The sequence below is a fragment of the Callospermophilus lateralis genome, chromosome 2 (assembly GCF_048772815.1).
Source record: "Callospermophilus lateralis isolate mCalLat2 chromosome 2, mCalLat2.hap1, whole genome shotgun sequence".
Taxonomy (NCBI): Eukaryota; Metazoa; Chordata; class Mammalia; order Rodentia; family Sciuridae; genus Callospermophilus; species Callospermophilus lateralis.
The window spans coordinates 182,094,099-182,119,378 of record NC_135306.1 but is presented as its reverse complement, the minus strand read 5'-3'; the positions used below and the strand labels follow the sequence as shown (position 1 = coordinate 182,119,378).

General features: G+C 33.9%; 1 protein-coding gene across 1 annotated transcript in view; it reads right to left on the bottom strand.

Annotated features, from left to right (window-relative positions):
- Positions 1-546: 546 nt before the first annotated feature.
- Pdhx (pyruvate dehydrogenase complex component X) overlaps positions 547-25,280 on the bottom strand; it is a 69,744-nt gene continuing 45,010 nt past the window's right edge. Inside the window, exons 7-11 of the mRNA XM_076847042.2 lie at positions 24,576-24,723; positions 18,169-18,227; positions 14,520-14,678; positions 9,362-9,426; positions 547-7,020 (exon numbers count right to left, since the gene is read on the bottom strand). Of these exons, the coding sequence (XP_076703157.1) occupies positions 6,762-7,020; positions 9,362-9,426; positions 14,520-14,678; positions 18,169-18,227; positions 24,576-24,723 (690 nt within the window). The 3' untranslated portion in view covers positions 547-6,761. The remainder of the gene's footprint in view (positions 7,021-9,361; positions 9,427-14,519; positions 14,679-18,168; positions 18,228-24,575; positions 24,724-25,280) is intronic.

The window sequence follows — 25,280 nt, the reverse complement described above, 5'->3', positions numbered from 1 at the left end:
TAAGCCAGCTATTAGAACTGGATTATTCTATTTTCATGGGTAGCATACGAAGTTTGAAGGTTTGTAGATACTAGTGAGAACTAAGTAACTGGGTAAGTGAAAAAATTATATAGAAGTCCTGTAATTTCCAAATAAAATGACATTTTTGACACTTTTGTTTTTGATGAATCCAAACTTACTTTACCAGTTTTTCCATCTTTAAGACTTTTTTTTTTTAAACAAAGCTATTCCTCTTGATATTTTCCAAAGTTGCAATGGTTCATTCTAGAGAAGAAAAAATATGCAAAACTCCTATACCCTATCCTATACCCTATTGAATATTGCACTTCCATTTTGCCCAATTCATAAGCTCCTATAGCAAAGAACATTTTCTGAGTAGTAAAATGCAAAGCTCTTTTTGTCCAAGCAACTCCCTATATGAGCACATTTCCTTCTAACTAAAAATTTCTTAGTGTAGTGATATGTACATGTACTGAGTCAAGGTCTTGGAAATAAACTGGGAGCCCCAAAATTTGGTTACTGAAATCAGAACAACAATAACAAAAATAGGATGGGAGTTGGTTTTAATAGCAATTTAAAAACATGGGTTAAAATGTTACCTTCTCTACATCTTGGGAGCAAATTTTTACCCCTTACACATCAGATAGAGCACTAATCTCTAGGGGATATAAAGAACTCAAAAAGCTAAACACTAGAAAAACAAATAATCCAATCAGTAAATGGGCCAAGGACTTCTCAAAAGAGGATATACAATCAATCAACAAATATATGAAAAAATGTTCATCATATCTAGCAATTAGAGAAATGCAAATCAAAACTACTCCAAGATACAATCTCACTCCAGTCAGAATGGCAGCTATTATGAAGACAAACAATAATGAGTGTTGGTGAGGATGTAGGGAAAAAGGTACAGTCATACATTGCTGGTGGGACTGCAAACTGGTGCAGCCAATATGGGAAGCAGTATAGAGATTCCTTGGAAAACTTGGAATGGAACCACCATTTAACCCAGCTATCCCTCTCCCAGCATACTACAGGGACACAGCCACATCAATGTTTATAGCAGCACAATTCACAATAGCTAAATTGTAGAACCAACCTAGTTGACTTTCAGTAAATGAATGGACAAAGAAACTGTGGTATATATACACAATGGAATATTACTCAGCAATAAAAGAGAATAAAATCATGGCATTTACAGGTAAATGGATGCAGTTGGAGAAGATAATGCTAAGTGAAGTTAGCCAATTCCCCCAAAAAACACATGGCAAATGTTTTCTGATATAAGGTGATTGACTCATAGTGGGGTAAGGAGAGGGAGTATAGGAAGAATAGAGGAACTCTAGATAGGGCATAGAGGGGGAGAAGGGAGGGGCCAGGGGGTTAGCAATGATGGTGGAATGTGATGGACATCATTATCCAAAGTACATGTATGAAGACACAAATTGGTGCGAACATACTTTATATAGAGATATAAAAAATTGTGTTCTATATGTGTAATAAGAATTGTGATGCATTCTGCTATCATGTATTTAAAAAATAAAAGGAATTAAAAAATGTCACCTCCTCTGTGAAGTCTATTGTTGAAATGTATTCAAGCACATAAATATCCTTTATCTAGTTTAAGCCGATTGCAGTTAAGGGCTCTTAGCTATGTACAATAGGTGTTCACATTTGTTGAATGAATGTCTTTTAATATTTTATTTAAAAATAAATGCCTCTTCCAGCAAATCAGGTAATTTATTTGAAATGGAGTGACAATATTTTCTCAATACCTGTAACTGGACAGACTTCTACCCACAAAAGAGGTCTACCATGGTTTGCTATACAAAATGTCTTAATATTTCTTCTTATTCTAAATAATGAAATGTACACTTTACTTCCCATGTTCTGACAATCTCTTGTGCCAGTTATTAACTTAATTTCTTGAAGATTAAAAAATACCCTTTGAGGCCAGTTCTACTACAATAAAGACCATTTAAAAAAACATTTCTCCTTTATAGCAAGCACACTGTTCAGCTTCCTCAGTGGAAGACACTGATAGTTCTGTTCATGCATAGCTGGTCTGCAGCTGTAGAACACCTAGTGATGATCTGGCCCTACTTTGAGTCCAGAATAGCAGCCTCAATTAGCGTGATGATCACCTTCCCATGTCCCTAATATAGACACCATGTGTTCCAGACTCCCACCCTCAGTGGCATCTAAATTCCAGTACACTAGCTGAGCGTCTCTTGTGTCCTGGAGACTGGCTCCCTGTTTGCTTGGTGATCATGGACAAATCTGGCCTAGGCAACCCAATGAACTTCTCTGCCATCACCCATTGGTCCTGATTGAGAGGATGCTAACAGTTAATAGAAGCCTGGAATCTCTGAAATAAAAGATGTTAACTTTTAGCTTTGAACTTGGACCAGATTCAAAACTATTTACAAAAGGTAAAATGTTCTATATATTAATTCTTATAGGCATTATAACACTCATTTATTTTTTTAGCTTCTATTTTTCTAAGCCTTCCATTAAAAGTATAAGGGGCTGGGGTTGTGGCTCAGTGGTAGAGCACTTGCCTAGTATGTGTGAGGCAAAGGACCATCGACAACTTAAAAAAAAAATTAGAAAAAAAAAAAAGAGTATGAGTCAAAGCACTTAACTTTAGCATTTCAGATTAATAATAGTTGTTTATAATGAAAACAACAAAAACCCCTTAGTACTTCTTATACACTTTCATCAGAAAGAGAAAGAAAATATGAAGGTGTGGTCATGTAATAAACATACTAGTGTTATCACTGAAGAACAAGACCTTCAGTAGAACCATCTCACCTGCAGTATCACAGCTCAGAAAGCTACATTTTGCAGCATGGCAATTTGACCTTTTGTACCACAGAACTGAACTCAAACCCCAGTTGTGGAACCTGTGAGCTTTGGCCCATTTGTGTAACCTCCGAGTATATGTGTGTAATCTCTGACATTCTATGAAGGAGGTGTATCATTGCAAAACAGAATATACCTCCCACAGAGAATGGAGGCAATTAAACAGGATAAGCTACCAGTACAATGACTCTTCCTCGTATCTTCATTTTATAGGTCAAAATATAGAAATAAGGTTTTTGCCAAGAGCACAACAATTTATAGGTAAAGCTGAAATTAAAATCCTCTTGATTTATGAGTATACAAACTTGGGAAGAAAAGAAAATCTTAAGATTTAAGTAAGTAATTCTATTGGGAATGATGATAATTTATTACTATCCTGTAACTCCTGATACATAGCATTCCTTAGCAGGCTGATGATGAGGCAATGATATCAAGTATAATATTAAACTTTACATAATCAAAGAAACAAAAAAAGCCGCTACTGAAAGAGGCTAATAGTCATATTTCAAAATGCATCTGTTTACTATAATTTCAATTAAATGGTGTCTTCAATATTGTAATAGTAGACAAATCATACTTTCCCTCTAGCCCTGTTTCCATCTCCCAACACCATTAGACACTAGAAAAAAATTAAAAAAAACCCCAACTATTTAAAATGACTTCATTGAAAAAACGATTGCTTTTTCTAATGACAAAAAGTTTAAATGTCAACTGAAATATCATCTGCTATACGTAACTTATCAGCTTACTCTTTTTGATATTGGCAAATGTGAGCCAAGGGGGGCTCTGCTTTGGACAGGAAAGGACACCACTGCTGCTGTACTGTCTGATCAAATACACCCAGCCCATGTGTTCACAGCACACCACAGCATCCCTCTTTAAAGACACTGACCTATAGCAGATCTTAATCAGTGACTGCTTTCACCAGAGCAAAAACTTCTAGCAAATTCCTGCTGACCGGTGTTCTCTCCCCATTTTTACAAAAATTGCATATTAAGGCTGGATGAATCTTGAAAAATTTTAAACTCTGAATTGTTACTTCCTTCTTCAAAAATCCAAAGCTTCCCATTAAAAACATCATGTTTAAATTAATGGCTAATTCTTACCCAGAGCACACTTGATTCTTTCATTTTGCTTTACCTGAGATAAAACCCATCAGGATGCAATGTGTAATGAGGACACATTTTCCTTGGGAACTAAGATTTAAGTGCCATTGTAATTCTTCTTGCATATTCTCACTATAATATACATTAACTCACAGCACCACCTATCTGTCAATGAAATAGTAGAAAACAAGGTTTACTTTCCACATAATGGCCACATGGCTGGTCTATACAATTTATTGTGAAATTAAGTCCAAAGCTTAAAAAAGAAGATAATCTAAAAATAGAAGTTCCATTTGACATTTTATAAAATACCTTTCTAATGGTACATAAAAATGTCTTGGGGTGTTTTAAGTAAAAGTCTGGTCAGCAGGATTCATGATTTTAATCTAGCACAAAACAATGAATAAAAAAATATTAACTAGAAATTGCAATTAGGGAAAAGCAGACTGATAAATCCCAATAATCATGGGTATTTTCATGCCTAAGTGTTAGCTGGAATGTGTGTGGCTTTTCCTTAGAAATATCTCAGTCATTTCCTGTTTAAATAGGAAACAAGGAAGATAGTTACAGCATTTCATTTTTCTATCTTTTCTGTGTTTTGTTTTTGTTTTTGCAGTGCCAGGGATTGAACCCAGGGCCTCATGGGCACTAAGCCAATGCTCTACCCCTGGGTTACATTCCCAGCCTTATCCTTGCTGTGTGATACCTATATTAGAACTAAATCAGTATAATGTGGAAGGGACTTGCTGCTGCACGCACAGTCCAAATCAAGTACACATATTCCTTTCTCAAACCAGCATTATTCTTTGATGTTACACTGTAATCAAATTCTTTTTACTGGTTACATGAACAGACCAGCTGTGTTGTCCACAAAGAATTAAAATGTCTTCACCTGATACCACATGTGTGTGCAGTTCACAATAGTTCTACAAGACAGGTTGAGGTGGGCATCACCACCCATCTCAACTACAGGGAAATGGTACACTCTGTTTATGGACATTAGTCCATGGAAAACAGAACTCCAAGTCAAAGCTGTTTCATGTTTCATGCTGTAATGCTCAAAACAACCAGGAAAAAAAATAATCCCTCCAAATAATTTCTGCAAAACTGACTCTTGAGCTGGGTGCAGTGGCACATGCCTGTAATTCCATTGACTCAGGAGGCTGAGACAAGATGATTGCAAGGTCAAGGCCAGTCTCAGCAACTTGGCAAGACCTTGTCTCACAATCAATCAGAAACACAAAAAGAGCTGGGGATGTGGCTCAGTGGTAAAGCACCCATAGGTCATATCCTCAGAACCAACAAAACGCCACACCAAACCAACGATGACAAAAAACTGACCTTGAAAATAATGTAATTTATAAAAGTCATTTTGAAAATTGCATTTGGTTACAAATTTCAGAAAGTTAATGACAAAAGTTTCAAAGACTATTTTTAAAAATGGCTATTAAAATTGAGTAACTAAATTAAGGATTTTCTTAGCAATTGATACACTGAGGCACTAATTATTTTAGAAGACTCTTCTGTTAGGTCTTAATAGTTCATCATGTCATACCTAATGTAACTTGTACCATACAGTCTTTCTTCTGGTGATTTATGCCAGCAGATACTAGTGGGAGCCTTTCTGTGACTGGTGAATTAAATTACCATTCATTACCATCCAATTTAAATACAGTTATCTCACCAGCAGAGCAGAGTTGCCAAACCAGAGAAGCTCTTCTAACATTTATAATGCATCTGTTCTTCTTGAGTATTCTCTTCTACTCTTTCCAAAGTTTTACATTCCTTATCAGCTACTTTTCTAATATCATACTATTTCAATTCCTCCTTTCCTCCTGTAGAATTCCTTATAATATGTTCTTGAGAACTTACTAGTCTACTTCAAGGTTTTACTTAGACTTCTATGTCCTAATATTCAAAGTAAAATAGAAATTTTTATACTTTCTCACATTTTATTGCACAATACAAACTTGATTAAAATGTACTAAGAAACAACATTTATGTTTAAGTCAATATTAACTTAAAGTGTATGGTAGGAGACAACAATTTATTTAAATATATTTCAACTCAGCATGAAGGCGAGCATTTACTTATGAAAGTTTAAATGAAGAAAGGTCTTTCACGGAATCAACCAACGTTTTTAGTTTCTCTTTCTCCATTTTTGTGCCTTTTATCTTCTTAAAAGTTCACAGTGTTACAGAAGTGAAAAATAAGACTGATAGAAACATATATGGCTAAAACACTTATGGCTTTATATACATCAAAAATTTAATAATGTTGCCACAACCCCTGATACAGTGTGATCCTTATTTATTTACTACTATGCAGAAAAAACTTCTGTACATATTAAATTGTTCAAGTATATCTACATCAGTGTTTGTAAAAAAGAGGTCCCACTGCTAACTCAGCAGAAATCTCTTTGAAGACTACTTCTAACTCCAACACAACTAAGGCAGAATGTTATTTTCGAATGTACAACATATTGTACATTCTAAAATATCCCAAAATGTTCAAATGAGCCAAACGTAAACTATGATTTTTATCTAGTTTAAGACCCCTTCTGTACAGCACCAGAGGTTAAAAATGGATCTGGCTAAGTAATGTTCTTTTTCCTTTATTAGGAACAGTTTATCTCTACTTATTTCTACAACAATAAACCCAAATTGAAAATAAAGACAACTTGGATCAAATGCTTTCCCCTTAAATAAATAACATTTACTTTCTTTCATACTTAAATACTTAATTATTTTCTTGGTAACAGCTCTTCAATTAGCCTCTTGATTTAGAGGATTAGGCAAGCCGGATAGGATTCTCTAGGTTTGCTTTAAAACTTTCTAGAAACTTGGTAGCCAGTTCGTCATCGACCACTCGACTGTCACTTGACATTGTGACTGTTATGAGTTGGTGCTGCTGCAGTTTGGCATTCCCCTCTTCATCTTCAGTGAGCTTGAGGACAGGTCGGAATCTCCCAACAGCTAAAATGCAGGCCTGTGGAGGGTTGATCACTGCAGTGAATTCATCGATGCCGAACATCCCCAGGTTGGAAATACTAGAGAGGGAAAAGGCAACAGAAGGTGGTGCGTATGCAGCCAAAATGTTTTCCTTGAAGCATCTTTTTTTATTTTACTAAAAAACAGTACCTGTGCTACTGAACCTTCTATTGAGCTATTCAAAGACTAAAGGATATGTATCAGCACGCATGTGAACATTATATCTATTATCAAACATTTAGCATTGAACTGGAGGTCCTAGGCAGTGAAATATGGCAAGAAAAAGAAAAGGTATAAATACTAGAAAAAAAAAAAAAAGGAATCGCTAAAACTTGATTATGTACATGGAAAATTGAAGGTTCTAAAGATAAATTATTAATAAGTGAATTTAAGTCACTAGATAAAAACATCATAATTATATATGTTACAATGATTAGATAATGAAATTGAAAAAATTGCCATTTATAATGGTATTAAATATCAAATATCAAGAAATAAATTTAATGAAATAACATGAGATCTCTACAAAGAAAATTATAAAACATAACTGAAAGGACTCAGAAAACTCAACAAGACTTAATACTTGGAAGATGATAATTTTCCTGCAGTCAGTCAAGAGTTAATGGAATCAAAATATGACCAGGGTGGGGAGTATGTACATGTGTGCTGTATGTATGTATAAAATATGTCAAATTGATTTTAAAATTTATTTGGAATATGAAAAGCTAGAAAAGACAATCTTAAGAGTAAAAAAAATTGAAAAATTTTCCTGAACATATATCAAAGCTATTATAGTTTAGTTATAACAGAACAAGAGACAGAAAACACAATAATTAAGCATACCAATACATACATAGTCATGTTCTCAATGCTATGGAGGACAAATTAAATTTCAATATATGTTGGGTTCAATTAATATCCATATGAGGGAGGTAAAGAAAACCCTGACTTCTACTTCATTATCATGTAAAAATCCAATTTCAGATGACTATGATCTACATGTGAAAAGTAAAAATAGAGTGCTTCACAATGACCACATAGAAGAATTAACTTCATGACTATTGGTCAGGCAAAAAGTTCCCAACAAAATAAATAGTGCCAAACAAACAAACAAACAAAAAACTGATCAGTAGAAATCATTAAAATTCAGAAAATCATTAATATTAAAAAAAAAAAATCACCAAGGAAGACAAAAGGCAAGCCACATGGGAAAAGGTATCTGAATTAGTACCTATCCTACAAAGGCCTGTGTATCTGGAAATAACAATAACTCCTACAAATAACTTTCAAATCTGGATGCAAGACTTCAACAGCACTTTATCTGATGAGTTACAAGATACCCAAATGGCTGAAAAATGCAAAAGTACTCAACCTTATTAACTGGCACTTCCCTGACAATAAAGAGCACCACTACACCCTAAAAGAATCATTAAAATTTAAAAGCTAACATTAAAATGTTGGCAAGAATGTAGAGCACTGGGAATTCTGAAGTACTGCTGAAGGAAGTATAAATTTGTATAACCATTTTGGAAAATTATTTGGCAGTATCTATTAAAGCTTTTAATTCAAGAATTCTACCTTTGGGTCCATAGTGTATATAAAGCAAAAAATGTCATATAGTTACCATAATACATTAGTAAGAACACCCATTGTATCATTATTTTCAATAGTACTAATCTGGAAACATAATACTTATCAAGAGTAAAATGGACACTAGCACTTTTATACAACAGTATGCTATATTCTACAATAATGAATAAATGGCTGCTTCACATAACAATCTGGTGAATCTCTCAGACATTAGTGATGAGTGGAAAAAAAAAATAACATCAGGCAATAAAGAATACATAGCATTTACATAAAACCCAAAACCAGCACAGTGGTTACCTTTGGGGAGGGGGGTGATAAAAGGAGGCTTCTAGGATATTAGTGATGTTTTCTATCTTTCTTTGGGTGATTACTCAAGTTTCTTTACTTTATAAAATATTCAAGGTATGCTCAGTGCATTTTACTGTATGAGACATTTAAAAATACAGCTGATAGTAACTAACACAGAGATCATAAATAGAAAGAAAATAGCTGAGGTTTATAAATGTATTGTATTTATAAATTCATTTAAAATAAAAGTTCATTATTTAAAATAAGATTTTAAGAACCTGAATGTCATTTCGTGCTGGTCACTGTCCATTCAAAAGAATGCTTAGTTCAATGCTAATAGGTTCTTATAACATGACTAGTCTAAAAAATATTTTTATATATTCAGTTATCTAAATAAATTATGTAATATTTTGCTTAAATTAAAAAAATGTTTCAGATAAATAAATAAAACAGGTTGACATGGACTTCATAATTTATATCTATTACTTTGATACTACTGATAATTAAGAATTTAAATCTTACCTAAAAGATCCTCCTTGGTATTCTTCAGGTAACAATTTTCCATCTCTTGCTTTCTTTGATAATGCCTGAGAAAAACAAAAATGAAGCATGACAACAAAAGAATGTTATATATTTAATCATGTCACTTGTAATATTTGTACAGGCTACACTCTTACCTTTACTTCCACAACTTTACAACATGTTAGATATATATACTTTTCTTTAATACAATTTTGTATTATCTGTAATACAAGTTACAGATAACCCAAGGAGCTAAAGTTCAGCAAGTCCTTAATTTTTTTTTTCAAATAACCCTGTACATCAATAATATGCATAATGTTTCAGTATCTTCTATATACACAAAAATTTTCCTTGTAAGACAAAAATTCTAAACAATGCATCTGCCAAAATTTACTTAATCATTTTCCTATGTTATAATTTGGTTCACTGATTTCTTCTGAACTATTGCAGATAAATTTTCAGAAGTGGAATTATAGTACACCTCAGAGAATGGCTTTTTTTAAGTTCTGGAAACCATAGGTGAATGAACCAGTCACAAGGAATGTAAAAATTACTAGTTTCACATCACACTTTTTATACTGATTTCTAAAAACTGAGGGAAATGCCAGATGACACAGGCATTTAGAAAACTAGTTAAAGTTTCCTCTCACTTGCACTTGAAATTAACTGTAGTTCTGTCAACCTTTATTTCTCAATGCTTCAAAAGCAAAGGGCAGAGGTTGAGTCATTATACACAAAAATTAATAATTAATTAATGAGGGGAAGGGTAGAAAAAAAAAGTAAAGTCAGTCATTTGGATAGATGAAATAAATTTGGGGCTTACTTAATACTTTGTATTACTTAACCAACATGTAATACTATTACAATCACAGTTGAGAACTATTTAATTTTAAATCACAAACAACTTAAGTCCAAAAGCGATCAACACATTATTGTGACTTACTGCCAACTGAAACAATTAGAAATTTGGATAGAGTTACTTATAATTCTACATGAATTTAAAGTGAAAATGAAGATAAGCTTTGGCTTGTATAATGCTTGGAACATTAGAACAATTTACAAACATATTATCTTTGGGCTTTAAGCAATATAATATGCACATGATTTGAACAAACATGTATCACATGAACTTTGAAAGACTTTTTTTTTTTTTTTTTAAAGGCAGATGATCTCAACAGATCCCACTGAATTACCAGGCAGGATTAAATAAATAAATAATTTATTTATTTATTTTTACATGAGCTCTATTATTATTATTATTATTATTTTTTTGCATTACAATTCTTAATACACCTTTATACCACAATTTATCATATCTCTGTATACAAGTCTCTGTAGATCATCTATCAGCAGGTTATATCTGTCAATGAACTTTAATAAGAGACCAAAATATGTATAAAGTCTGCTGATTCTGAAAATTTGTAATTCTAACTGGGATCTCCTGGGAATGTGAATTTTAAAACTAAGTACATGTTACCTGAAGAATCCAGTTGAAAGGAAAAGAGGCTAGCAAATATTTCTACAATAGTTCATAACCTTTGCTAATTCATTCAAAAAAATTCACTGGGTCCTTATGAGGTAAACTTTGTCTCTGCCTTTTAAACCTTTACAATTAATGAAGAATTAAACTTAGCATGGGATCTAGGGCTTTCTATTATGTTACTTTATTCATGGAATTACACAGTTGAACTTGGCTGGCACCTGCAGTTACTGATGGTCAAAAATTGCACAGGTAGCACAGGTGTCTTTAATGAGGGATCCACAGATCTACAAACTCTTCAAAAATTATCAACAAAATTTTTATTGAAAAAAATTTTTTAAATAAGTTCATTGAGAAACACCAAAGCACAGGAGAGTGCAATTATTACTGAAAGAAAAAATGCAGCTATACTTGGATACCCAGGCAGATGCTGTTTTCTGCAGAGCAGGACAGATTCCATTATGATCTTGCTTGATTTGCATTGAGCCCAAATCTTTATTGGATATGAAGGACACACACACACACTCACACACTCTCTCTCTCTTTTTAGGTTTCTAATATAAACTCTAGTTCATATATTAAAACAGACACATGCATATAGACACTCTCTCTCTCTCTAGGTTTCTAATATAAACTCTAATTCATATATTGAAAGAGACACATTCACATGCACATGCATATAGACACAAACATATGCTGAAGGTTTCTAATTGTTGCATAAATGCTTTTTAATGACTGCTATTTCACAGCAGCTAAATGAACATTATCCTTGTGAAAAAGACATAAAAAACACATAGTTTTGAAGCCATAGTTATAATAATACCACCCAAAATTTATTTATTTTTTAAAAAATCATGTTTATATCTTCTAAACCATTTCAGCAAGAAGCTAATTTTGGAAAAAATCAGGTCTCTCGCTCTGTACACTAAAGAACTGCTATGCTAATATACCAAGCATGGTGCCTGCTTCTCATGAAAAGCCTCAGGGTTTCTCCAAGCCTCCTTATTCCTGAATGGAACCAGGGGTGATTATATGGATAAAGTTTGTTATGCTTTTGCACCATGTGATCCACGGACCTGGCATGAGACATGACCAGCAAAAGTGCTCCATACAAGAATGTATGGGGTAGACCAATCAAATCCAATTATTTGGCAACTAGGAGCAAGAGAAAGAAAAAGTGGTGCCAAACAAGGAGAATTGGGAAAGTAAATAAATAAAAAAGAAAGTAAACAGCAAGAAGAAAGAGAGAGAGGTAGTACGGTGTAGAGGTGATTAAGGACGAGATCTAGGATCAAACTGGCTAGGTTTAAATAAATCCTTACTGCTACCATTACATCACCCTGGGCTAATGGGATTAAATGAAATACTGAGCCCAGTGCCTGGCACATCAGAGGATCAAGGGAGGAATGTTGATCACAGACAGCAGGGTGGAAAGAAGCAGGTAGAATGGAAAGCACAGAGGAGTACTCAAAGCTTAGCAAGCCTTAGAGGTGCCAAGTACCAGGAAATGCTCAAGGACTACCAGGGACCATTACATTCCAAAGGTTCCGACTGCCTTCCCACTGCAGTCAGGCCCCGCTGGAGGCTGCTCAGAGTGCCTTACTACCTCTAAAACTTAGGCTCTTTCAGGACTCAAGGAAAGAGAATGCTGACATAACTGTTTTACATATTACAGTTGCTAAACTGCTACATTGCCCAGAAACAAAGAAACCATACACATGGTTCATTTTTAAAAATCTAATGAAGGGCTTGGGATGTGGCTCAAGCGGTAGCACACTCGCCTGGCATGAGCGGGTTGCTGGTTTTGATCCTCAGCACCACATAAAAATAAAATAAAGATGTTGTGTCCACCGAAAACTAAAAAATAAATATTAAAAAATTCTCTGTTAAAAAAATAAATAAAATCTAATGAATATAAACGTAAATCCTAGGTCTATTGTTAAGGTCGGTAACTAACATTTAGATAGTACCTTATACTTCACGTGTAATCAACACTTAATCTCATTTGAACTTCACAACAACATTGAAATGCATGTATTCTCAGTACTCCTGAGAAACTTTGATGAATAAAAGGCATGTATACAGCCCCTGTATCTGCTAATTCACTTTCCACAGCTTCAGTTAGTTACCCATGGTCAACTTCAGTCTACAATTACTAAATGGAAAATTGAGACATAAACAGTAAGTTTTCAACTGTCTGCTGTTCTGAATAGCAGGATAAAATCTTGAACCAACCATCCTGTCCAGGGTATGAATCATCCCTTTGTCTAGTACATGTACACTACATATATGTACCTCCCCACCAGTCACTCAGCTTATCTTGGTACTAGATCAACTGTCCCAGTATCACAGTGCTTATATTCAAATAATTCTTATTTTACTGAAAAATGGAAGCCCTAGGGGCAAGAATAGTGATGCTGGCCATTTTATTATAATATACTATTGTAACTATTCTACTTCATTATTAGTTGTTAATCTTTTACCATGCTTAATTTATAAATTAAACTTTATCATGGGTATGTTGGTATAGGAAAAAAAACCCCAGCATATTTAGGGTTGTTTCATGCATCCACTGGAATACATTCCCATGTGGGATAAAGGGAGATCACTGTACAATGTCTCAGTAAATCAATCTATTCCTTAGACTTTTGACTTGGACAAATTAATATGACCCTTCAATTAAGAAAAAGTTGCATTTTCACCCATGCACACATACTCTGCAAATCTTCAAAAGAGGAAAAAAGCACCTTAAAATATCAACTACATTGAGTTTACCTTTAATTACATCTAAGTCTAAAATTCAAGTAAGCTCAACATTTAGGGGTATGCATTTAAAACCAAAATAAACTTCCATCCACTTATTTATTTTGGTCAAAGAGTCTTACACATTTATACTGTCAGCTCACCAAATAAGTCTTATCTTCTTTTTATTCATCTTATAACTTGTTCTACATATAATAGGTCCTTACTAGATGGAAAAAGAAAATAAATCAGCTACTCAAATGAACCTGAAGATTTCAATATATACACTTCAAGACCTATGATACTTCGGCCAAGAAATACCCTTGCAAATTACTGAGGCTGTAAAGGCTGACCTACTGCCTGTATTCCTGCTTATTCAACAAGATTTTTAGTGAAATCCACATTGAAGCTAAAAAAGAAAACTGCTTTTCAAGATATAGGAAAAACAAAGTACCTTGCTTCTGGAATGCTAAGTACTTTTACTGGTCTCAATTTTAAAGAGGAAATGAATAAAATAAACTTTACGAATGGAATATTGTTAATACTGAGGTCTGGCTATGATTATTTCATAGAAATGTAGTTTCAGCTTTATTTCAACTTTAAATAACCTAATACTATCTTAAGCAGCATCTTTAGAATTGAATTCTAAATTGAATTCTGGATTCTGTGAAATAAAGCTTGTATCTGGAACTTTTTAATAAAGTAGCCTTCTTATTTATCTATATTTTACTTCTGAGTTTTTGATTATTAAATTTTCTTAAATTGGGTCATATCTGAATAAACACTTAAACGTTTATAATACACAGATGAGAATCATTTGAAATATCCCCTCCCCCACAAATTACGGTGTAACCAGAATGTTAAGACTTTATTGGAAAGGAATTAAGTGAAAGGATCTGCTAACAATTTGAAAGCATAGTATTTGTTATGACATACCTTTACAGAGTCAGCAATTTCCTGTATACCTTTAGCAGCAGCATCTTTTATGATTGGTGTAATCAAACCTTTATCTGTTGCCACAGCCACTGAAATGTCAATAGAGGGCAGTTGCTTTGGGCCCTCTCCATCCCAGCTTACATTTACTCCTGGCATTTGCTGGAAGTAGAAAAAAACATGTTATTAAAACTTTAGACTGAGGTGGTTACAGAAAAATAATTAACATTTTATCTATTTTCCAAAGTGAATATAGTTGGATAGAAGAAAATACATAACATGGTTCCAATCTCTATGTTGTTTATTATTTATGTTTAAGAAAAATAATTAAACACAAATTTTTTGAAGCAAGCTTGAGGAAATCCTGATGGTGTATGTTCTGATCTTTTTACATCATGGCTAAAAAAGGGTTTCCTTTATTAAAACTAATTGCCAGAAGGCAGTTAATGATCATTATGCTTCCTGCCTCATGATACGCAATATGACCTTGAGGGGGAGAAGGGAGCAGAAAGGGTTAGTGATATTCAACTACATTCCTTTGGCATAAAGGAAGCCTGACTTTTTAGCACAGCTCTGGAGTATATATTGGCAAACCCTCAATAAATGACTACCCAATTTAAAGAGGTTTCCTAAGCTTCATAAGATACATACTACATATGAGCATGTACACATTTAACATATAAACAACTATATTGAAAGATGGAGGGAAAAACAGTTGGGATGACTGTATGCGTGGAAACAGTGCATTGTTGTCAAATATCACAAGATGAGAGAGAAATGAAAATAGACATAAAAAGCTAATTTCTCATCCCCAAAATTCTTTTTTTAAAATGTATTTTTAGTTGTCAACAGATATTTATTTTAGTTATTTATATGTGGTGCTGAGAATCAAACCCAGGGCCCCATACATGTCAGTAAGTGCTGTGCCAGTGAGCCACAACCCCAGCCCTCACCCCCAAAACTCTTTGCTTTCTACAGAATAAGATCCAAGCTGTTCACTATGCCATTTAAGAACGGCGGTGCACAATTTTGATTCCACTGTACTGATGTCATTTTACTTGTGATGACTTCCCTAAGATGAATTCTCTCTTGGTCCAACCTCTCACTGCCTTGCTGGGCTTGTGCACATTTCAGGATGGCCTTCCCATCATTCCTTCATTGCTCTTTACATTTCTCCACCTTTTAAGGCTCAGATCATTCATTCATTCAACAATGAGATAATGTCAAAAGAATAAAAAATGAGGTTCAAACCCCTGTAAGATTTTAAAATTCTGACAACACTAAAGTAAAACTAAAACCCAAGCCAAATCAAAATCCCCTCACAAATGAAGACTATCTGGCAAATAAATTCAATTAGGAAATTATGTAATAAAAAACCATGGGACACGGTCTAAGTTGCAGTCAAAGCAAAATTTATTATAATCTTAAGCCTTGTTAATAAAAATAGAATTAAAATGAATTACACATTCAGTTTTCTACCCAAATATTTGTAACCAAAATGAGGCTAAGAAAATAAAGGAAAAAATGCAAAATAAAATAAACTGAAAACACAAAACATGCAATTATAGAAGCAATACAGAGTTTCAAATAGCTTCGGACAATGAGGACATTTAAATAATTATAAGAAATAAATTTAAATGATGCTAAGTTAAAAAGCTTGAGAATATAGATGCAAAAGTTGATTTTTCTGGGAACATACAAGTTTTAATAATTGGTTTAAGATAAAATTAAAAGTTAAAGAGATCAATAACTATAGAGGAAAAACATAGAAAAACAGCCAGGATGCCCTCTTCAAAATAGAACTAGGTTCAAAATTTCACTGGTGAGTTCTAGAAAACTTAAAGAAATAAAAATCTTTATTGAAATGAGCACAGAGTAAACAAATAAAAGAAAGACCTGACAAAGCTAGTATAAAATTTAAATCACAATTACTTATAGTTTCTGATATACAAAAGAAACATTAGCAAACAGCTAATGACCACTAGAGAGTCATTTTTAGGGAGTATAAAAATGATTCGTGATTAAAAAAGTCATTACTATAGTTCAAAATATTTGGTTAAGAGAAAAGCCATATGACATTAAAAAAAAAGTGTTGAAAAGGCTTGTCTTCAAAGTTCTCCATTATTGTATTTTTTAAGAAATAAAAATGGATCCATTTTAAGTGCAATTCAAATACGTTATTAAACAAGTAGCAACTTAGAAAACAGTCTTATTACAGAGAGAAGGCAGGATGGAAAATGGCATTGAGTGGGAAGGCAGGAAGCTGGGCTCTAGATTACATCTCCAGCCAGCCACCTCCACTCCACCTGTCTTCCTGCTATTTACACTGCAACACCTATTAGGCTCCTCAAACTTAACACACCCAAAAGTAAACTAGAGACTCCCTACCTCAAACTTGCTTCTCTCCCAGTTTTCCCAGTCTTAGTAATGGAGTAAGTCTACCCCTCCCACTGCTTGAAAAGAACTCCTTATTTTTTCTCCCATGTCCCATATCAAATCCATTAGTAAGTGCCGTTGGCTCTACTTCAGAAATGTAGCCAAAACCTCCCTTCACTGCAGCTCCACTGCTACCCCGAGTTGGAGCCACAGTCATCTTCTGCTGCCTCCTCACTGGCTACAGCCACACATGACCAGAGCGGCACCCCACCTTTAAAAGTAAGTCTGATCACATTAGTCCTTTGCTTAAAACTTCCAAAAGCATCTTTCTCATTCATAATAAAAGCACTAGTCTTCACCACAGCTGAGAAGGCCTCAAGGAGGCCTTTGGTTTCCCTTTGAATCCTTCTTTTTTGCTTCTTTAAAACTCTCTCCACTCTGTCCACTCTTGACATACTACACCCTCATTACACCCTCAGGGCTGTGACTCTGGATAACACAACCCAGTCCTCGGAGCCTCTGGGTTGCTACTCCCTTGTCTGGAGTGCTCTTCCACCACATACCTATTTTGCTCATTCCCCCACTTTTGTTGATTCCTACCTCTGTTATCTGTAGCCTTGCTAGAGAGGCTTTCCTTAACTCTTAAAAAACAGCACCTAGTATTTTGGCTCTTTACCCTGCTTTCTTTTTCTCCTTAACATTTTCACCACCTGACATGTTTACTGGACCCCCTCTAGAATATCATACCCATGAGAGCAGAAACTACATAGGCTTTTGTTCATTACTCTCCAATGCTTAAATGCTTAAAATATATTTAGCATAAGATAGTGGTTCAATTAGTATTTGTTTTTTGATACTTGGGATTTAACCCAGGACCCTTTAACCACTGAGCCATATTTATTTTATTTTTATTTTGAGATAGAGTATCACTAAGTTTTTTAGGGCCTTGCTAAGTTTCTGAGACTGGCCTTGAACTTGTGATCCTCCTGCCTCAGCCTCCCAAGTAGCTGGGATTATAGGTGTGCACCACCATACCCGGTTCTTCAATTAGTATTTGTTGATTAAATGGTCTTTAAACTGCTAATATTAGTTTGTGAGCCCCTTTGATTTTCAATTTCTTCATCTGTAAAACAAGGGAGTGAGATGAAATTATAGGATATTTCTAGCAATAAAATCATAAAATTTTTATTAAAAATGAGTTTTATTCTTTTTTATAAAAATCTCAAGACATGAGACTATTTTAGAAGCCAAAATTATTTTGGGGTTTGTCACTTACTTTAAGAGTAACAGCTGCTGCCTTGATGATAAAGTCATTTACTGACACTTTAATGTCATCTGAAAGAAAAATAAACATTAAAATTAGTATTCATATTAAAACTTCTACCACTGACCTTTATAATGTCAAATTTGTAAATAATGAACTGCTCAAACAATGATAAAAAATATCATAGATGTTTATTTTCTGGTTTAGTAATAAATTTCCCCTAATGAGAAAAATTTATGTTTATATGATTCCTAGATAAAGAATAAATGTAAAAGGTCACTTCTAGGGACTGAGGGTGCATCTTAGAGATAGAATATAGGCCTAGCATGCTTAAAACCTTTGATTCAATTCCCAGCACCCCTCCCCCCGCCACACACACATATAATATCATTTCTAGATCTTTATTGCAATTTTTTAAAAGTACTTGGATATTATGCACGAGAAGTTTAAGGATATATAACAACTATAATTAGAAAGAAAGGAACCAACTCCCATATCTCTAAATAGACAAACGTTCTCTCTATGTTGTTTGTAACCAGGAAGTTTACAAGATGATTCTTTTTTTTCCTCTTTCTCTTCAAATGTCCTTATTCTGTGCATGCTTTGTAATATATTAACTATATAGAAGAGCAGTATATGTAAATGCTTTAGACAAACAATTATATGTATTTATAAGGTATGTTCAAAAATTACTTCTTACTAATGGGGGTAAAAAGAATTTAGGATGGCTACAATATTAAACAAGAGCTTCTTTTAAACTCAACACGACAGGATATGGCAAATGCCAAAGATGAAGCAATGTTGGCACAGGTCCTAGTGCAATGAATAAAATGAGGCTCTCTGTCTAGATTTATGGAGAATCCATTTGAATTTATTTCCTCCCAGTATACATAATGATTTTAAGATAAGGCTGAGGTCCCCTCCCTTTCCACAGAACTGATCAGAGCTAAAGTATTTGCTTTATACCTCTGCTTTTGCAATGGTATGAAGGTGTTGGAAAACATAAACCACACCCAATTCTTTCTTGCAAGAGATTCTAGAAAAAAATCTAGTCAATGGTATGTGGCAAGACACACATATCCTCTTACTATAGTATCATGAAATTTTATATGAACAATCGTTCTTTTCGGAAGTATGCTGGAGATTTTAGAAAGAGATTAATTGCCAGGAACTGAAATACTGACAAACTGTCATAGTAAATGTTGGCTCCATGAGAGTATAGCTCTTCTAATTCGGATACCCAGAAACATACGAACATTCTGGTTTGTTTGTTTAAAACCCCTCTAGGAGTAGAAATATAAATAAATTTTCAGTGTTCAGAGACTTTTAATAGTAACACCACACAAAAGATTTGGCCTGAAAAATTCAAAATACATGCACATGTTTTACGAGTTCATTCCACTTCCTCGCACAGCTCCCCCAGTCTCTTTCTCACTTCACCTACTCTCTGTAAGCATAGAGTGAAACTCTACAGCCACCTAGCTGCTGATGACTCCCAAATCTACTGGTTAAGCCCACAGTTCTCACCTGGAGTTCTGTCCTCACCGTATTCCAACAGTTGTAAGCATTCTTGAGTTGATCAATTTCTTCACCTTGAAACACTTTCACTTACTACTTCCTGTGTCACCATTCTCTCGTGGGCTTCTTACTGTCTACTCACTCAGTCCCCTCCTTTTAATGTTGGCATCACCCAACAGAAACTTTTGGTTTCATGGTTTTGATACCATTTATATGATGCTGAATCCTCCAAATACTATTTCTATCCTAAGCTATTTGCATCTTCAGACTTGTACATCTAACGTCTCATGTGCTATTTCTACCTACATGGCTAACAGGCATCTGAATTCTAACATGTACAAAGGAGATTCTCCTCAAGTTCTTCTGTTTTTAACTTGTTGTTATTATAGAAATTTTGAACACTAATGACACTTACTGAATAGGAAACAGTTTGTAATGATGTACTAATAATGAAAAACAAATGTTTTCGTTGGCATATTGTTGTTAAAAAAGTAAAACGTGGAACAAACTTTACAGATATTATAACCTTATAAAAGAAAGAGGAATACAGATAATGTGGGTTCTCTGAAAACTCATGAGAAAATCCTTAATTTATCAAACTATGTAAAGATACTAAGTTAATCTGTACCTCCATTGAAATATTACTGATTCTTGTCTCAGGAAGAAAACAGGAAAATTATTTATGACTAAGAAAGTATGATTGGAGATATGAGGGCTGCTTCCATAGTTAATTTTTTTGTTTTGTTTTGTTTTAATTGGTTATACATGACAGTACAATGATCTTGACATATCATACATTTGAATCAGATGGGATATAATTTCTCATTTTTCCGAGTGTACAGGTTGCAGAATTACATTGGTCATGCAGTCACGTATATACCCACAGCAATAATAATATCTATTTTATAATTTTTTTTTTTCAAAAGGTATCCCTTTCTATCGAATGGCCTTCCGTTGGTTCCTTTACCTTTAAACAGCAGTCAGTCTGTCTTCATATGAAATGCTGAAAGTCTGAATACAAACTGACTTATCACTCCTGCTTTTAGTCACAGTGTAGAAAGCTGTAAGAAAGTCGTTCCCACCCTAACAGGGTGGAGAAAAAAGCAGGATAAATTACAAAACCCTAACTTTTCTGAGCCCTTTAGGGAGCTGAGGGTACAAAGCCAAGAGATGAACCGAATGCCTAAGGCAGATAATCTGCTCTGAGGAGACCAACACAGGAAACGATTATCCACTGTCAGGGCACGGGAGTGTGTAAGACAGAGTGTGTCACCATGTACATGAACAGACGGGGAAGATCAGCAGAGATGGAAACTATGAAAAACATCCAAGTGGAAATCCAGGGAGAAAAACACATGCTATCAACATAAATAATATTTTTTTGTCAACTTTTATAGACTAAACATAGCAGAGAAAAGAATGTGAATTTCAAGTTACATAAATAAAAATTATCCAAACCAAAGCATAATGAAGAAAAAAACGGTGCACCAAAAGAACAGAGCATCTAACACTTTCAGACAATCCAGTCTAACACTATAACTTGAATCTCAAAGAGAAAACACACAAAGTAGAAGATACAGTTAATAATTCTGGAAATTTTCCAAAATTATGGTTAAAGACAATAAACAAGAAGCCAAGAAAAATCCAAAAAGGATAAATATAATGAAGTGGGGGAGAAATCCTAGGTATTTAATAGTCAAATTGCTAAAGAGAAAATCTTGAAGAAAACAAGAAGCAGTAAAAGCATACACAGGGGAACAAAGATTAATAATAGCAGCAGACATTTTGCAAGCCAGAGGACAGTGGATGATATCTTTAAAAGTTTTGAAACAAAAGACCCTTAACTCAAAAGTTTATACCTAGCAAAATTACGTTTCAAAAATGAAGGTGATATATCCACCAGGATATTCTATTTTAATCTAAAAAAATTACAAAATAACAAGCGTTGGTATGGATGGGAAGAAATTAGAACCCTCACACACACTGTTGACAGGAATGCAAAATGGTGAACCATACCTGGGCAACCAGGTTCTTCTGCAATTCTGCCACGGGGGACATTTCCAAAAGATTAAAAAGTGGGAACTCAGAGATATATGTGCATTCATGGCAGCACCATTCACAACAACAAAAGGTAGAAACAATCCATGTATTTACCAACAGATGAGTGGATGAACAAAATATACTGGGTACATACAATGGCTTAAAAAAGGAAGGAAATTTGGATCCGTGCCAGTTCAAAATGAACCTTGAAAACATTACATTAAGTAAAATGATAAGCCAGTAAAACACCAAGTACTTTATGATTCCACTTCATGTGAGGTGCTTACAGTAATCAAATTCAGACAGCAGGACTAGGCACAGTCACGCCTATAATCTCAGCAGCTCCTGAGGCTGAGGCAGGAGGATTGTGAGTTCAAAAGCCAGTCTCAGCAAAAGCGAGGTGCTAAGCGACTCAATGAGACCCTGTCTCTAAATAAAATACAAAATAGGGCTGGGGATATGACTCAGAGGTTAAGCATTACTGGGTCCAATCCTTGGTACCAAAAAAAAAAAACCAGAAAGTACAATGGTGGTTGTCAGGAGTTAGGAGAAGAGAGGGATGGGGAGTAAGTGTTTAATATGAATGTGCCTAATACCACTGAAATAACATTTAAACATAAAACAATCTAAAGAAAATTCTTTATAGAGAGGAAGAATGATAGCAGATAGCACTTTAGAGTTATACAAAGAAATGAAGACTGTCAGAAATGGAAAAACTATGCATATACAGAGAGATACTCCCCCACCCCCCATTTTAAAACTCTTTTTGAAAGAGAGTTGATTTGCTATGGAAAAAAATCAATAAACATGTATCCTATGCTGGCACCACACAAAGAAACAAAGGATGACAATAACAGCACAAAATACAGGACAGAAAAAATGTAAGTAAATGGTTGTAAGGCTCAACATAAAATATTGTGATAAAAGTTGAAGGCAGACTGGGATAAGTTAAATAATTAGATTGTAAATTCTAAGGGAGCCATTTCAAAGAGAGGAAATGTAGGGGGGAATAAAATAGAAATAAAATACAATCATAAAAAAAGGGACTCTAAAAGGAGATAAGAAGTGAAAAAAGATAGAACAACTAAAAGTCAAAGAACAAAATAGTAGATTTAAATCCAACCATTACATCAAATGTGAATGGTCTAAACACCTTAATTATAATAGAGATTGCAAAATTGCATAAAAAATGCAAGAACCAACCATATACTATCGCAAGAAACTTATTTAAATATAAGGACAGATTAAAAGGATATTCTATAAAAATACAAATCAAAGTATTCTTGAGTGGCTAGTAAAAGTAGAAATCAATGAAATTAAAATCACAGAAACAACTGAGAAAGTTAATAAAATCAAAGAAAATTGATAAACCTCTAGTCTGACAAAGAAGGCAAGAGAAGACTTAAATTACTAACATTGAAAACAAGTTATCACTTCAGATTACAAAGAGGTGTTATAATAAGATGTTATCATGAACAACTTCATGCCAATAAATTTGCTAACTCATATAAATGATAAAAATACAATCCCTAAAACACATTTAATATAAAACGTTGAAAACAAAATCTCTGTATCTGGTTTTAAAAAAAAGATCCCAGGCCTAGACAGCTTCACAGCTTCTGTCCAACAATTAAAAAATACAAATCCTATCAAAACTCTTCCAGAAAATGAAGAAGGAGGAAACATTTCCCAACCTATCTAATAAATCTGATAACCCAGAGAGATCATCGTAAGTATTTCTCATAGGCAAGATTCTCAAGAAAATGTTAGAAAATGAAATCAAACAAAATATGAGTAAGTTAATGACTGAATGGTTTCATATGTGGATTATCAATTCATTCCACGTGTTAAGTTCAGTCAACAACAACAACAGGAAAAAAGAAAGAGTACATCAAAAGATGCACAGAAAACATCTAACAACATTCAATGTCTCTGGAAAGGAGGAATAGAAATTTCCTCAATCTGATAAAAGAGCATCTATAAAACTTACTTTTAATGTTAAAGACTAAATGCTTTCCCCCACATCAAGAATTTCTGCTTTTACTACTTAAGAAAACAAAACAAAAGGAAAAAGTTTGGAAAGAGAACTAAAACCATCACGCTAAAAATCCATGTCTCCAGGCAACTTCATTATTAGTTGATTTTGGGGAGGAGCATTACAAATTTAATAACCTAAAAAAGCATTCTGAAGAAATATAAAATTAAAATTTGTGAAAAAAGAATGACAGATATATTTACAACCAAAATATTCTTTAAATCAATTTTTAATTTTAATTTTAAGCTTGCTAAAAATGTTCTGCTCAGATGTCATTATCAAAAAGTATTCAAAATAAAAACAACCATCTAGCTTAAGCAAGTCATGCATGTGTCCTTACAAAAACATTCAACTATGTGTAAGTAAAAGCGTATTAAAAAATCAAGTCAATTTTTACAAACAAAAAACAAAAAACCCAACAACATACCCAGCCCACCAAACCATATCACTGTTTACAGGGCTAGAGTGCTGGACAGAGCTGGACTCAACAACTGCATGCCAAACGAATGCACCTTATTGAAGTATCAAAACAGATTCTGTAACAAGCAACACACAACAGAAATCCTTATTCTGCACAAAGGTAACACATCCGTGATTTATTCATAATAAATAATATGTAATATGTAATAAGCTACGGAAATAATTTATTACACATAAGGAAACATAATCAATTCTTTACTCTAGCACTAAAATATACCTGGAGTGCAATTAGATTATGAAACTGAATTTAAAAGTTACATAAATGTGAATTTTAAAAATAAAGGATTCCATGATGGTTAGGTTAGCACATGTATTTATTGCATTAAGTAAATTCAACTTAACTAACCTTTGACCAGATCTTGTCTAACTTTTAAAACTGCTCCAAGGTCACAATCAGCAGTAGCATATGCATGAGGTACAGTACTTTTAGATTCAGTTAACCTCTTGGCAATAACTCTTCGTATATTGCTGGCAGGAATTTCAGTAAATGTGCCCTGAAAACAAAAACAAAAACCAAATAAACAAAACCACAGGAATTTGCCCATTAAATCATAAGTAGAATAGAAAAATATAAAATGACTTTCCATCTGAAATCCAGTCTGTGACCCAATTAATGATGATAATTAAAGATTAATATAGGACTCAGAATGTAGCTCAGTTGGTCGAGTGCTTGCACTGCATGCACAAGGCCATGGGTTCAATCCCCAGCACCACACACACACACACACACACACACACACACACACAGATAAATATAGGAAAAGTACTATTAATAACTCTTTGTATAAAGGAAAGGCAAATGTAATAAATCTGAGAAGTTTTAGACTTTAGTATACAACTTTAGGAAAAAGTTGTAAAATTCAAGTCTCAGTTGTAAATAGGATATCTTATGTTACTATGTTTAAGGTAATTCAAAAACACATATATCAAATGATTAATTCCCCCACAGGTGCATGTGATGAGTAAATCTATACATATATATCAGATATTATACATGCATACTCTATACACACACACACATACACATATATATAGAAACATGTATGTGAAT